A 13,127-nucleotide genomic window follows, 5' to 3' on the forward strand; every position below is an offset into this window, starting at 1 on the left:
AAGTTCACTATACATCTAGGATCACTTAGCAATATTAGTTTCTTTCAATTTTGATTTATATAATCAACATAAATTTAGTAATATTACAATCTACTACATTATTTTTAAAATATTTTTTAAAATCTAAGTGGCTTTTGTTTATAAAATAGGAGTAATTGGCATCATATTAACGTTATCGAGCAAACTGCTTTATTGACAAAACGCCAAAATCAGCATTTTTTATAGAGCTACAAAGCGAAGAGAAACTCGAGCTCAATGGAAAACCCAGTTGCGATCGATCTTTTGGATTTCTTGAATGCCTCACCAACAGCTTTCCATGCAGTAGGTAATAATTTCTTCAATCATTTCTGCTAATTCATTATCCCGTCTCCTAGTTTTGTGAATAAACTTGATTTGCATTAGCTTCCGATCATCGAGACTTTGCGTGTTTTCTAAATCTGATGAAATTGTGATGAAATAAGACCGTGTTTCTGCTCTCATCAAGATGGGTTAAACGGAGGGGCTAGATTCTGTTGGCTACTGGTAGTCTGGTAGTTTCTGTTTCCTAACTATGCGATGTATGAGGATTTATTGATTGAGCAGTAGGGTTTTTAACTAGTAGAATAACCAAGACTAATTTTTTACATTCTGAATTACTCCCTTTATCCTCGTGTTGGTGTTATCTATTGATATTTACGGAAGAGGCAAAAACTTGTCAGCATCCGCTCTTATTAACTACAAGCAGGGTTCATTTATTCCAATTAGGATTTGATTCGGGTGGCTGCAAAGTTCACTTAAATTCACTGTAGTGTGCCTTTTCAAAAAACTATTGTTAATGGGTATAGTTTATGTGGCTAGACGAAGCGAAGAAGCGACTGAGAAGCGCAGGATACACCCAATTGTCGGAGAGGGATGACTGGAAACTAGAAGCTGGAAAGAAATATTACTTCACCAGGAATCACTCTACCATTGTTGCATTTGCTGTTGGTAAAAAGTAGGTTTTTGTATTTTGAAGCTTCTTGCTTGTTTCCCTGTACCATTTAATTTCAATGGACTCCTGCTTATGACTACACATTATGTAAATAATTAAATAAATAAATTAAAGGAGTTGCAAAAGAAATAAAATTTGTTGTGCTATTAGGTTACTGATGCATTTATATGGGATAAGCTAGTAACTCCATATAAGAATTTTAGATTTGTAAAGAGTGCCTAATTGATTATTGTTTAATTTTTTTGTAGGTATGTAGCTGGGAACGGTATTTTCATAATTGGTGCTCATACAGATAGCCCGTGTCTAAAACTTAAACCAATTACTAAGGTAATGACTGTAGTTCAGTCCTTGCATTTGATGCCTTATATAGTTAGGAAATACTATATGAGTTCAGCAGGAATCTAATTGGCTTGCTTCAGGTTACAAAAGGTGGGTATCTGGAAGTTGGTGTGCAACCTTATGGAGGTGGGCTGTGGCACACATGGTTCGACCGTGACTTGACTATTGCAGGAAGAGTAATAATTAGAGAGAAGAAAGATGGTTCTGAATCCTACTCGCACAGGCTTATCAGGATTGAGGAGCCCATTATGCGTATTCCAACTCTGGCAATACACTTAGACAGGTGCTTCTGTTGGGTATCTTGCATCACTTATTGATCTCTATTATTGTTTCATTGATTTTGTATCTTCTGTTAATTTGTTATGCCAGGGAAGTGAATGAAGGCTTCAAGGTTAACAAACAGACTCACCTTGCTCCTGTGTTGGCTACTTCAGTTAAGGTAATTTAGAAATTATTTACTACAGTACTATTTATTTTGCTATGTGTATGTTGCCAATTATGATTCTATCGATTACTCCTAATGGATAGGCTTTGACTTACCTCTCTCGTCATCACATATTATTTGGGATAGTGGGGCATGAACGTCTTATATTGAAATGGTTCCTCTGAAAACATACAAATATAAACTCTTTTCTTTATAAGCAAGTAAAGGAATCATTTGGCGTTTCTATCATCTGTTAAAAATTTAGAATCGATATGTAATTGTTATCAGGTAATTAGAGAGTAGGTCAGTCATAATGTAGGCACATGCTCTTGTGTTTTTCCTGCAGATTTTTTCCGAAGAGTAGATATCTGATATAGTGTTTATCAAAGTTAGCTTTATAGGAGTAATCTACTAGACTTCTCAGTTAGTATATCACAGGGATTTAATGAAACCGGCTGATGTGGAGAACATTCTTCTTTCAAACCTGAGCTACACTGGGCGATTTAACTTCGTAGCCCGTATGATAAAATAAGATATTGAGAACGTGTGTGGTATCAGAAGTAAAGTGAACTAGATGATCATCAAGTTTCCTTTGGTATTGAGAAATATAATCTTAATAAATTACACCTTGGGTTCTGACGGCTTACATGAGATGCCCTCAACCAACCATGAAAAAGGATTTATCGGCTATACATGGAAATAATCTCTTTGGTGTTACCTTTGACAAAATTATAAATTTTAAAAAAGAATATAGTACTTGGTTGTTTTTGACGGTTAAAATGAGCTAATTACAGAACATAGAGGGATGTGCTGCTCGTGCTCATATTAGATAGGTAACCAAATTAGATTATAAGAGGACCTGTGTATATATCTCTGCTCCTTAGGTGCTTGGCCGAGGTGTCTTGGAGGATGCATCTAGGGCATACTAGATTTACATGAATTAAATCTCCTTTTCTGTCTCTATATATTCTTCTTTTATTCACTATATATTTTGTGCAGGCTGAGCTTGATAAACTGACTACCGGGAATGGTTTCACTGGAACTGGATTGGGTGATGGGAAGAAGATTGAAGGAAACACAAAGACAAACGAAAAGCACCATCCCCTTCTATTGCAGGTAAGGAGCTCCTCTTTCTTTCTCTTCCCTTTGGAGCTCCTCATGCATATAATTTTACTTTTGAGTAAGCATTTCCTCGGTCAGATAATCTGAGATAGCAAATAATAATGTGATTATTGATATTATTCTTTCCCTCTTATTGCAGCTAATTTCTGCCCAGCTAGGGTGTGAGCCGGATGACATATGTGATTTTGAACTGCAAGCATGCGATACTCAAAAAAGCATTGTTGCTGGTGCATTGAAGGAATTTATTTTCTCTGGAAGACTGGATAACCTGTGCATGTCATTTTGCTCTTTAAAGGTTTGTAGCAATTACTTTCACTTGACAAAAGCTTCAAAACCTTATTAAAGAAGACAAAGCTTTAAAGATTTTGTTTCAATAATGCTAGAAACAGTCAAATACTATGGATTCATACTTACTCTGTAGCTCAATACTTTGTAAAGATAAGAATATCTACAGGTTCTGAAACTTTTTACTTTCAATTCGTTTCTCTTGTTCTGACTTTCATGCATACCTGGAACAACTATTAATTTCAACAAACAAAGAGCTGTTATTTACATTTATCTGGTGGTGATATTCAATACAGGCGCTGATAGATTCAACTTCCTCAGAAAGTAGTCTCCAGGAGGAGACTGGCGTAAGAATGGTTGCCTTGTTTGATCACGAGGAGGTTGGGTCTGATTCTGCACAAGGAGCGGGATCCCCTGTGACGTTGGATGCTTTATCACGCATCACCAGTTCCTTCAGCTCAGACACAAAGGTAGAAACATGTCCCCAGTGCATCCTGTTCTCTTATGGATTTAACGTAACTTCATTTTAATGCTATTCCCTCTTATTTGGATATTAAGTATTTTGAGTTCATTGTTGGAATGTTTATTACAGAGCATGGATTCCTGAAGCCTATTTGATAATTCAACTGTACAACTAAGCGATCAGAAACTTTTAAGAATCAATATATCAACCCTTAATGATTTCTATGCAACTAGTAGTACTAATATTGGTTGAAATTGTGATGTATAATCCTTAAATGGATCCTCACTGGCAGGTTTCCAGAAAGTTATATGGCTATTTTGTACCTGTCTTGCAATTTTTATTTTTGTTACCTTCTTATTTTCTAATTGCTACTCAATATATGTTTATCACACAGCTGCTACCAAAAGCAATCCAAAACAGCTATCTTGTATCAGCTGATATGGCTCACGCCTTGCACCCAAATTATATGGTACGGCATTTCCTCTTTGCACTACACGTCGAAGATGTAAACTATTTCTATCAATTAATAACACGTGTATATATCCTTCGTCAGGATAAACATGAAGAAAACCATCAACCAAAGCTGCACGGTGGTCTTGTCATCAAGCACAATGCAAACCAAAGATATGCAACAAATGCTGTAACAGCCTTCTTATTCAGGGAAATAGCAGCCAAGCACAACCTTCCCGTGCAGGTTCGATACTCCTACTACCTAATGATATTTCTACACCCTTATACCATAAAGACCGTGGTGGTTCAGCATGTCCTCAGTCCTTAATCCTTATATCAATTTACCTCTTCATCCGTCTAATGACTTGTTTTGCCAAATATTCTTGTCCAGGATTTTGTGATCCGCAGTGACATGCTGTGCGGCTCAACAATTGGTCCAATTTTGGCGAGTGGAGTGGGCATTCGTACGGTTGATGTTGGAACCCCACAACTTTCCATGCATAGCATCAGAGAAATGTGTGCAGTGGACGACGTCAAGCACTCTTACGAGCACTTTGTGGCCTTCTTTCAGGAGTTCTCACATCTTGATGCTAAACTGGCCGTTGATGTCTAGTTTTTTTAAGGTTTGCTGCTAGTTTGGTTTCCCAAAACGTTTGACATTTTTGATTTTTCAGTAATAACAGACGGAAGGTGTTTCACACTCGCTCCGTAGAAATCAGAACTACAAATTTGTTCTACAAACTTATAATCATTTCGTCTCATGCGTGGTTTTCAATGAAATCAACAAGTGAGCAACTCTCCCACTACTAGGTTTTTTCCTAAATTGAGATCGAAATGACTAAATTCTGAAGTTCAATAAGGTTTACCTTAGCTATCAAGCAAATCACACGATAATAATTAAAAATCGTAGTTGGGGTAGTCACGACCAAATATCATGAAACTGCTAGCTTCCAATAAGTTACAATAGTGTGTGAACTTTGAAAACGTATACCAAATTTGACTTCTGAAATAATTTAAATGTGATTAGTACTATTCGTTTGTCCAATTAATTTTAAAATTAGCAAAATGCACTCTCATCATACAAATGGTGAATTCATACTCATTGAACAAAACGAAGTAAAACTGATATTTTAAACGTTAGGAAAGAACTGAAAATTGCATCAAGGATTATCGCAAGCCAATCTTTCAAAGTAAAAATTGTTATCAGAACCTTATTTTATTAAATACTACTACAAAAAGGAGTAGAAATACGAAAATGTATAAAAAAGAAAAAGAAAGACATAACGCGGACTTGGACTTTAGAGCATCCACAGTGGGACAGACGATAGGTGTTGGAGCATGCATCGTCCGCGGTATTGTCTGCCCCACTGCGGGCGACGCTGAGGATACCACGGACGATGCAAGCACGGTGGGCAATTGTGAAAGGTCCGACGCGTTTCTAGTATAAGGAAGTTATCGCCGATGTCATGTATGCTTGCATCATCTTGCATAACATGATAGTCGAACACGAAGGTGGAAGAGTCACCGATTGGGGCGATGATGAAGGTGGATCTAGCTCCAGCACGGCGACTCCGGCCCACGTTCGAGGATTATCGATGGGCTACAATGAGGTTGTATCTAGACAGGCCTCAATGCGCAACCAACAAGACCATGCTCAGCTCATAAACGACATGATTGAAGAAGTTTGAGACCGTAACCGCTGTTGAGAATTTATAATTTTTTTTTATTTCGTACTGTAAAGTTTGAATTTTCAATGAAATGAAGTTTTTTTTTTCCAATTTTTGTAGTGTTTTAAATATTCAAATAAATAAAATGCTTAGGGCGGACTATGCCTACATGGCATCCCACTGCAGGTGAATGGGTAGGAGGATAAAATGCTGATGTGGTGGAGCATAGGGCACCCTATAGGGCGGACTATAGGGTGTCCCATTGTGGATGCTCTTAGAATTATAAAGAAGTGCGTCCCACATCGACGAGAGAAGCATGATGTATAGCGTGGGATGTGCTATAAAATGACCGCCGAAATCCACGTGTAAAATATGCAGCCGCTCATTGAGCACATAACGAATTTTTTTTTCGCCTTTTACTAGAGAATACCGTGGGCTCGTCGCTATTAAGTGGCATACACCATTTCTTGGAGGGTTGTCTATACGGCAACCCAACTAGTTTTAGTTCAATTTTCATTTTATCTGTCTTCTGGGTTTTGTTAATAAGCCTAAAAGCTTGTCCAAAGGAGCTTTCTGTTTGCTAGTTGGTATCCATCAGTTAAACTTTAATTGTAAATTTGCACAGTGCATTAATTATTCAAATGATGAAACTGTGATACATACATACAGAACAAAACGAAGTAACATCGATATATTTCAAACTCTAGGGTAGAATTAAAAATTGCATCCAAAGGATTATAGCAGGAGATAACAAAATTTTCCAAATAAAATTTGTTATCAAAACTAGTACATTTTACGAAATAAGTAAAAGCTAAGAGTAAAACTATGATTAGGAAAATAGTAGTAGTAATAAAAAAGAAAGACATAAAGCGGACGTGGAATAACATGGATTAATAGATAAGTCAGTCCCACATCGGTGAGAGAAGTCTTATATAGCGTGTGCTGTATTATAAAATCACAGCCGAAATAAATTGAAATCATGCAGCCGCGCGTTGAGCACATAGCGAACTATTCTATCATCTTTTACTAAAGAATACTATGTGTTTGTCGCTATAAAGTGGCATACACTATTTTTTGGAAGGCCGAAATAAATTGAAATCATGAGGCTGCGCGTTGAGCACATAGCGAACTATTCTATTGCCTTTTACTAAAGAATGAATACCGTGTGGTCGTCGCTATAAAGTGACATACTCTATTTTTTGGAAGGTTGTCCTTATCGGCAACCCAACCAATTGTAGTTCAAATATATGTTTTGGATTTTGTCATCAATCCTACAATTGTTGTTCCAAGGAGCTTACATTTCGTAGGTTAGTATCTTTTGTTAATCTTAAATGTAAAAATTCTGCAGAAGTGTTGTTTAATAGTAATATATTAGTGATAAAAATCAAAACTCATAGTAGTAGTATATTTTTACAAGTAATTAAACGAATAAGAAATAGTACTGGAGCATCGAATATGAATTTTTTGTATTGACTTTTCTATTAGAATCCAAGTCATTCATGAATAGTGGTAGTGCGTTAATATAGTTCACATGCTTACACATACTCACAATAGTTGCAGGGTCTCATGAGATAAATTTCTGTAGTTCTAGAATAGCAAATACATTTCAGTTACAAATAAATGGTCTACCTTCCAAAACCTGGTATGTTATAGCAAAAGATTGAGACACAGTTAAATTGTGACAACTCAGCAAAAAAGGATATGATCCTAGAGCCTCTCAATATGATGTCAAAAAATGTATCAGGATAACAATGTGTTTACAGTTTATTGATTAGTTGACAAACAAAATCCCTTGCTTTTAATCAGGAGAGTGCCTTCTTGACCTCTACCGTCACCTCTTGAGGAGTTTTCTCCGCATGGAGGTTTGCAACCACGCCCAATTTGCTATAGTAATCAATGACCTGAAAATGTACGACGTTAACAATGTAAAATAGAACAGGTTAGAAGAAAATGCATCATAGGAATAGATCTAACAAATATCATAATATCAAGGGAATTTGGCACAGAACTACTTCGAGCTCCAATTAGGATGAAATGGTGTAGCTTCAGTTTTGTGCAAGCAAAGGCATCAACAATCAAGATATACCTTAAAGTAACTAATCAAGCAAATCAGGGTTATAGTGGAATTGCCTGCACCCAACTAGGGACTTCAGAGAAATATTGTGTGGAGAAAGGTTGTTACCATGCCTATTGAAACTTTTCCAGCAACTACTGAATTACAGTTCAGCTTGATGAACTTCCCAAGCTGGGCGTCTCCAAAGGGTTCTAATGATACTAGCAAAATGGACACATCCCTCAAATTCAAATAAAGTTCACCATTTTTTATTTCTGGTGCCTAAATCTAAGGGTAATGTTTAGTTCATTCCCAACGATGGCCACAGTTGTTTGTTGATTATGGAGAACAAATGTGGGGTGGATGAATTTTTGTAGAAATTTGTGTAGAATGAGAATCAATTAGGTGTTTTGTAGGAGAAAAATGAAAAGCAATGTAACATGAGGCATGTCCCTGAAGATATCTTTGTGGTTGTTTGTCATAAAATACTTCCAACCATCTGTATTAAAGCAAGAAAGTTTTTACAATATATTCTAAATAACATAACGGGCATCCTAGATCTCAACAAAAAATATCCTTTTCCTAATATAAGTCTGCCAAAATTTTAGTATCACAATAATCTGCACCTTCTTTGCAATTAAAAATGAGATGCTTCTGATATAACTGGGTTTACTATAAAATGAGTGTACTGAAGGATCGTAAAGAATGTTAGTAGGCATCTTGGTAGAGATGATATGACTAATTATAAGAGGTTCATCTATATGTCTTTCCCATTTAGATATTTCTAAGTGGCATCTCTCAGAAGCAACGAGAATGAGTTGAGTAGATAAAACCGAACCAACATTACAACAGTATCAGTGCATAAAGAAGTTGGAGAGCATAACAGAATCATGGAAGAGTAGCAAAATCTGCTGATGCTGGACTTCGGATGCAGTGCTTCTCTACTCAAAACTACAGTGCTTTATGCATATAATGAAGCCAGATAAAACTATAGAGCAAAAGAACATGAGAAAGTTCAAACTTAACCAGTGAGCTCAGTTTTAAAAATTTTAATCTTCTTATAAGGCCATCTCCAACGATCTAGTCTCAATTTTTATTCTTAATTATATACTCCATAAAGCTTATTTTAACTAGTGAATAGTACAAATTAGAACTACTTATTTTAATATAATAAACATAAGTTAAAGAACCATTTGGCATTCCAATATTTTATTTTGTTGTGTTATTTTTACAGAATAGTCAACAATTCTGTATGTGCAGTGAAGGCACCATAGGTGTTTGATTTTGTGGTGCTTTTTTAATTCCTAGTATCACTCATCAGGGAAACTAACCAGGTATTAAAGTGACTTCAGGTTTAATAAAATGTTTGGAAACTTATCTTTCACTATTTTATTTCTAGCCAGTAAATAAAAACACATGGTATTTGTAGGAAAAACATTTGAGACAAAAACACCAAAATGTGATCTCAGTAGCATCAAAAAGTTTAGCATACAAGAGAAGAAATAACAGCTAAAATAGCATGCCCAGAAATACGAGTCTAAAGAAGTCTTTATGGGGAGGGGTTGGGGTGGGAGAAGAAAAGCGGAAGAGCAAAAAATAAAAAATCATACTGGTTTAGTTTGCTTGTGGAAAGCTTCAAGCCTTGACTTTAGAACAGCTGCAGTATCATCCTTACGTTGAATCAATGACTCTCCAGTTACCTTCAAAACAATTACAGAAAATCAGAGTCTAAGCCTCAAAGATGATTAATGATGAAGCAGCCAAACATGTTTATCCCAAAGAGAAAGAAAAAAAGTCATTAGCATTAAAATTAAATGACTACTCAAATAAGTAGCAATTATAACTCAAAGATCAAACCTGGCAACATGAATTTAGCATAACGAAAGTAAAAGGATGAAAATGACTTCTCATTTGCAATGATGACCAAGGAAAAGTGGAAAACATTATATTACATCATCTACACCAGGAACTTTGGGAGGTGCAAATTTGGTGTGGTAGGAACGGCCACTGGAAGGGTGGATCCAGCGACCAGTAATTCTCTCCTCCAAGATAGCATCATCGATTGCAAAGTTCAAAACCTTGTCAACCTTAACTCCACGTCTGGCAAGCATCTCATCAAGCTGAATATAAGAAAGACCCGGTTCAGATTATAAATGTTATAGCTTACCAATTCAATAATATTAATCAGACAGTGTCAACCTTTTTTGCTTGGACAACTGTCCTTGGGAATCCATCAAGAATAAAACCTTTCTGACAGGAAGGTTTCTTTAGTGCATCATCTATTATCCCAATAACCAAATCATCAGAAACAAGTTCTCCCTGAGAAATCATAAGTAAATAAAATCATGGTGACTTTTTCTGTCATCTGAAGTTAAAGCAGATACAGTGTCACATGTACCTTTTCCATGGCCTCTTTCGCCTTGATTCCAAGGGGAGTCTTTGCAGTGACAGCAGCTCTCAACATATCCCCAGTAGCCAGATGGCATAAACAATACTCATCCTTCACAATTGGTGATTGAGTACCTTTTCCAGAACCTGGTGGACCTGCAGTTTTAAGTTACCAAGGAACTAGATTATTGCTTAAAGACTTGAAGTATCTTTGGAGAAAGCATGTTTCAGAAAAAACAGTTCCCCGGGAGACTGTTTCCAGAAGATTGTGTACCAGAGACAATAGGAAGAACGTCAGAGTTTTACTGTATGCCATCTCACCAGCTGAGGAATTCTAGTGGAGATACACTAGTATACCAAGATGCTCTTGCTGGTACTAGTTATCAAACTATGATTAAAGAATATGATAATTCTCTTTTTGACAATATGACATCTTATTGCAAACATGAATATGATAATTCTCTTTTTGAAAATATGACATATCTTATTGCAAACTTGAATATGATAATCCACCTTTTGAAAATATGACATCAATCTTATTGCAAACTTGAAATTGACGAACATAAGGATTCCTATATGTTGAGACAATTTTACACAATGACTTTATCAATCATCATTTGTGTTTCATTCGTTTAGTGCCACCAGCTAATCTTGCAAGGCAATTTCAGCTTGCTCTCCCATAAGTCCAAATAGTTCAGGACTGTGCATTTGATATAAACTTCCAACTATTTTGGGTAATAGTATGCACTTCAATTGTTCAGTAAACGCTTTTAACTGAAAATAAGTCAAGCTTAACATTTGGTTTTAGGTAACCAAGCCTCAAATATAATTTCACATAAAACCAAACAACTCTCTGACTCTATAGGAAACCGCTCAAAGCTGCATGCATTTTGGTTGTTCATGAAAGGAGGCTATGCCACGTTTTACTTGAAACAAGTAGAGTTAGAATTTTGAAAATTAGCGCCAAGCCTCAAACGCAATGCCAATTGAAACTTGAGAAATAATGACGTTACAAAAACAGGATCGGCAAGATAAACACACTAAGCTGTAGAGATGCAGTTTATAGAAACAAATCTTAAGGAATTGAGCCTCAGTTTGTCAATAGAATACAAATTAAAAGCATCTTCATTCATCACTCCGGTCAACGTTCAATGCACAAGTTCCTTCCAAGCCCCAAATCCAATTTCCTTTTCCGAAATTGGCAAATTGTGAGCCCAGGTACTCATCTATATCAAATCTAAGCCACATAGACTCTTAACAACATTTCAGAAACAAAAATTCCATTAGATAAAGATAAAAATAAAGAGAAATAAAGCAATAAAAAGGATATGGCAATGAAAAAGCACGTATGTTCGGGAGAGAGAGAAATATTACCAACTAAAATGAGACGTTTGTCAGGCTTGGTTTGGCATTTGAGACGGCGGAGGAGCTCCGTCATGAGATCCACCGATGGCATGTCCTCGAGATTCGCCGGAGCAGACATTGTTGCTTACTTTCTCTCTTGTGGAAAAGCGGATGAGGACTGAGTGCCAAATGCCAATGCCTATTCAAATCACAAATTCTTTACTTGTGTTTTTGGGAGTCGGGAATTTGGGATTTTCAACACCGCATTCAGGCGGAGGCAGTCGCATGCTGAGGTTTTTTTTCAAAATGACAATTTTGACCCTCCCAAATCCCAATCGACGTAGAGTTTGTAATGTTTAATTTGAATATAATAATGATATTATATTACTGGTAATACATGGTTTTGAATTTTGAAATTTTAGATTTTAATTTAAATCCGTTTATTTCCAATATTTATCTTTTATTTTAAAAATAAGTATTGGGGGTAGAATAGTGTTCCAATATTAATTTTGCGTGACATGAGATTACTCGCTGAGATTGTTCTCTAAATAATTGTTTGATTTTTTGGCATCATGATAAAATTGTAAATATTGTGAGAATTAGTACTTTAAAGTTCAGCATACGTTATTTGAAACACACGAGAACAAACAAATGTCAGCAACAAAGATATGCACAACTTTCCTTTAATCCCTCAATTGAATATATTGTATGCATAAAAAATACAAACCAAATGCTTCATCACCACATGATGGAGTGATGCAGCATCGTGCAAATGTACTCTCCAATGTGGAAGCATGTGAATAATGTATTTCCTAATTGTGCATAAATATGTTGTAATGCACGACTTGGTCTCACAACATATCCATTTAGGTAGTTTGAATAACAATACTCATGTAGCCGGATATTTTAACATCCTATAATCTCATCCTTGGTTGTGCATGGAAAATAATGTTGCATTTTTACATTAGAGAATAGCGGCAAACAAACATTGTTTGTCAGCCATCTCGAAGATTCTTATGCAAATCATCCATACCTAAAGACCAAAAGGACATATTTTAACATCCTATAATCTCATCCTTGGTTGTGTATGGAAAATAATGTTGCATTTTTACATTAAAGAATAGCGGCAAACGAACATGGTTTGACGGCCATCGAAGATTCTTATGCAAATCATCCATACCTAAAGACCAAAAGGACGGTTTAGAAATAAAATGATGATTTTAATTGACATATCAGATTCAAAGTATCAAAAATAAATATTGAATCTAATAAAATGTTGGGTCAAATTAGAATAACCACTGATTTTAGTAACATAAAAACTCTAAATATAAAAATTAAATTTATATTATAAACAAATGATGTAGTCACTTCATCTATTTATACACAATCACTTCAAACACTGAAACATTAGCTTCTTATAAACAAATGATGTAGTCGTTTATTATATTCACTATTGTGAAAGACAGTAAGTGTAATTATTTTTAAGCTCTTATATTAATGGCTAATTTTTATCTTAATTATCTAAATAATGACTATTTCTTCTGCTCTGTCTTGCAACAATACTCAGATGTAAAATAGAATTAGCAATTAACATGACATTCTTCTTAAAAACAATTAACATG

General features: G+C 35.6%; 2 protein-coding genes and 3 non-coding genes across 5 annotated transcripts; 4 read left to right on the forward strand and 1 right to left on the reverse strand.

Annotated features, from left to right (window-relative positions):
* The first annotated feature begins 188 nt into the window (after positions 1-188).
* LOC121752449 (probable aspartyl aminopeptidase) lies at positions 189-4,794 on the forward strand. Its single transcript, XM_042147529.1, has 11 exons — positions 189-325; positions 838-973; positions 1,219-1,297; positions 1,390-1,592; positions 1,679-1,748; positions 2,733-2,849; positions 2,995-3,150; positions 3,437-3,610; positions 3,998-4,072; positions 4,157-4,297; positions 4,445-4,794. Exons 1-11 carry the CDS (start codon positions 256-258, stop codon positions 4,664-4,666), a joined length of 1,443 nt encoding a protein of 480 aa, XP_042003463.1. The 5' UTR covers positions 189-255; the 3' UTR covers positions 4,667-4,794.
* A 1,302-nt stretch (positions 4,795-6,096) lies between these two features.
* Positions 6,097-6,213, forward strand: LOC121753446. The gene has a single exon (XR_006040423.1). It is a non-coding gene; the product is annotated as a U5 spliceosomal RNA (small nuclear RNA).
* Positions 6,214-6,703: 490 nt separating this feature from the next.
* Positions 6,704-6,819, forward strand: LOC121753447. Its single transcript, XR_006040424.1, has one exon. It is a non-coding gene; the product is annotated as a U5 spliceosomal RNA (small nuclear RNA).
* A 4-nt stretch (positions 6,820-6,823) lies between these two features.
* LOC121753448 lies at positions 6,824-6,945 on the forward strand. Its single transcript, XR_006040425.1, has one exon. It is a non-coding gene; the product is annotated as a U5 spliceosomal RNA (small nuclear RNA).
* Positions 6,946-7,287: 342 nt separating this feature from the next.
* On the reverse strand, positions 7,288-11,814 carry LOC121750461 (adenylate kinase 4-like). The gene is made up of 6 exons (XM_042144996.1): positions 11,536-11,814; positions 10,172-10,317; positions 9,973-10,092; positions 9,726-9,893; positions 9,384-9,473; positions 7,288-7,621 (listed from the first exon to the last, which is right to left on the reverse strand). Exons 1-6 carry the CDS (start codon positions 11,642-11,644, stop codon positions 7,523-7,525), a joined length of 732 nt encoding a protein of 243 aa, XP_042000930.1. The 5' UTR covers positions 11,645-11,814; the 3' UTR covers positions 7,288-7,522.
* Between the last annotated feature and the right edge of the window lie 1,313 nt (positions 11,815-13,127).

This window comes from Salvia splendens, chromosome 10 (assembly GCF_004379255.2).
Source record: "Salvia splendens isolate huo1 chromosome 10, SspV2, whole genome shotgun sequence".
NCBI classification, from domain to species: domain Eukaryota; kingdom Viridiplantae; phylum Streptophyta; class Magnoliopsida; order Lamiales; family Lamiaceae; genus Salvia; species Salvia splendens.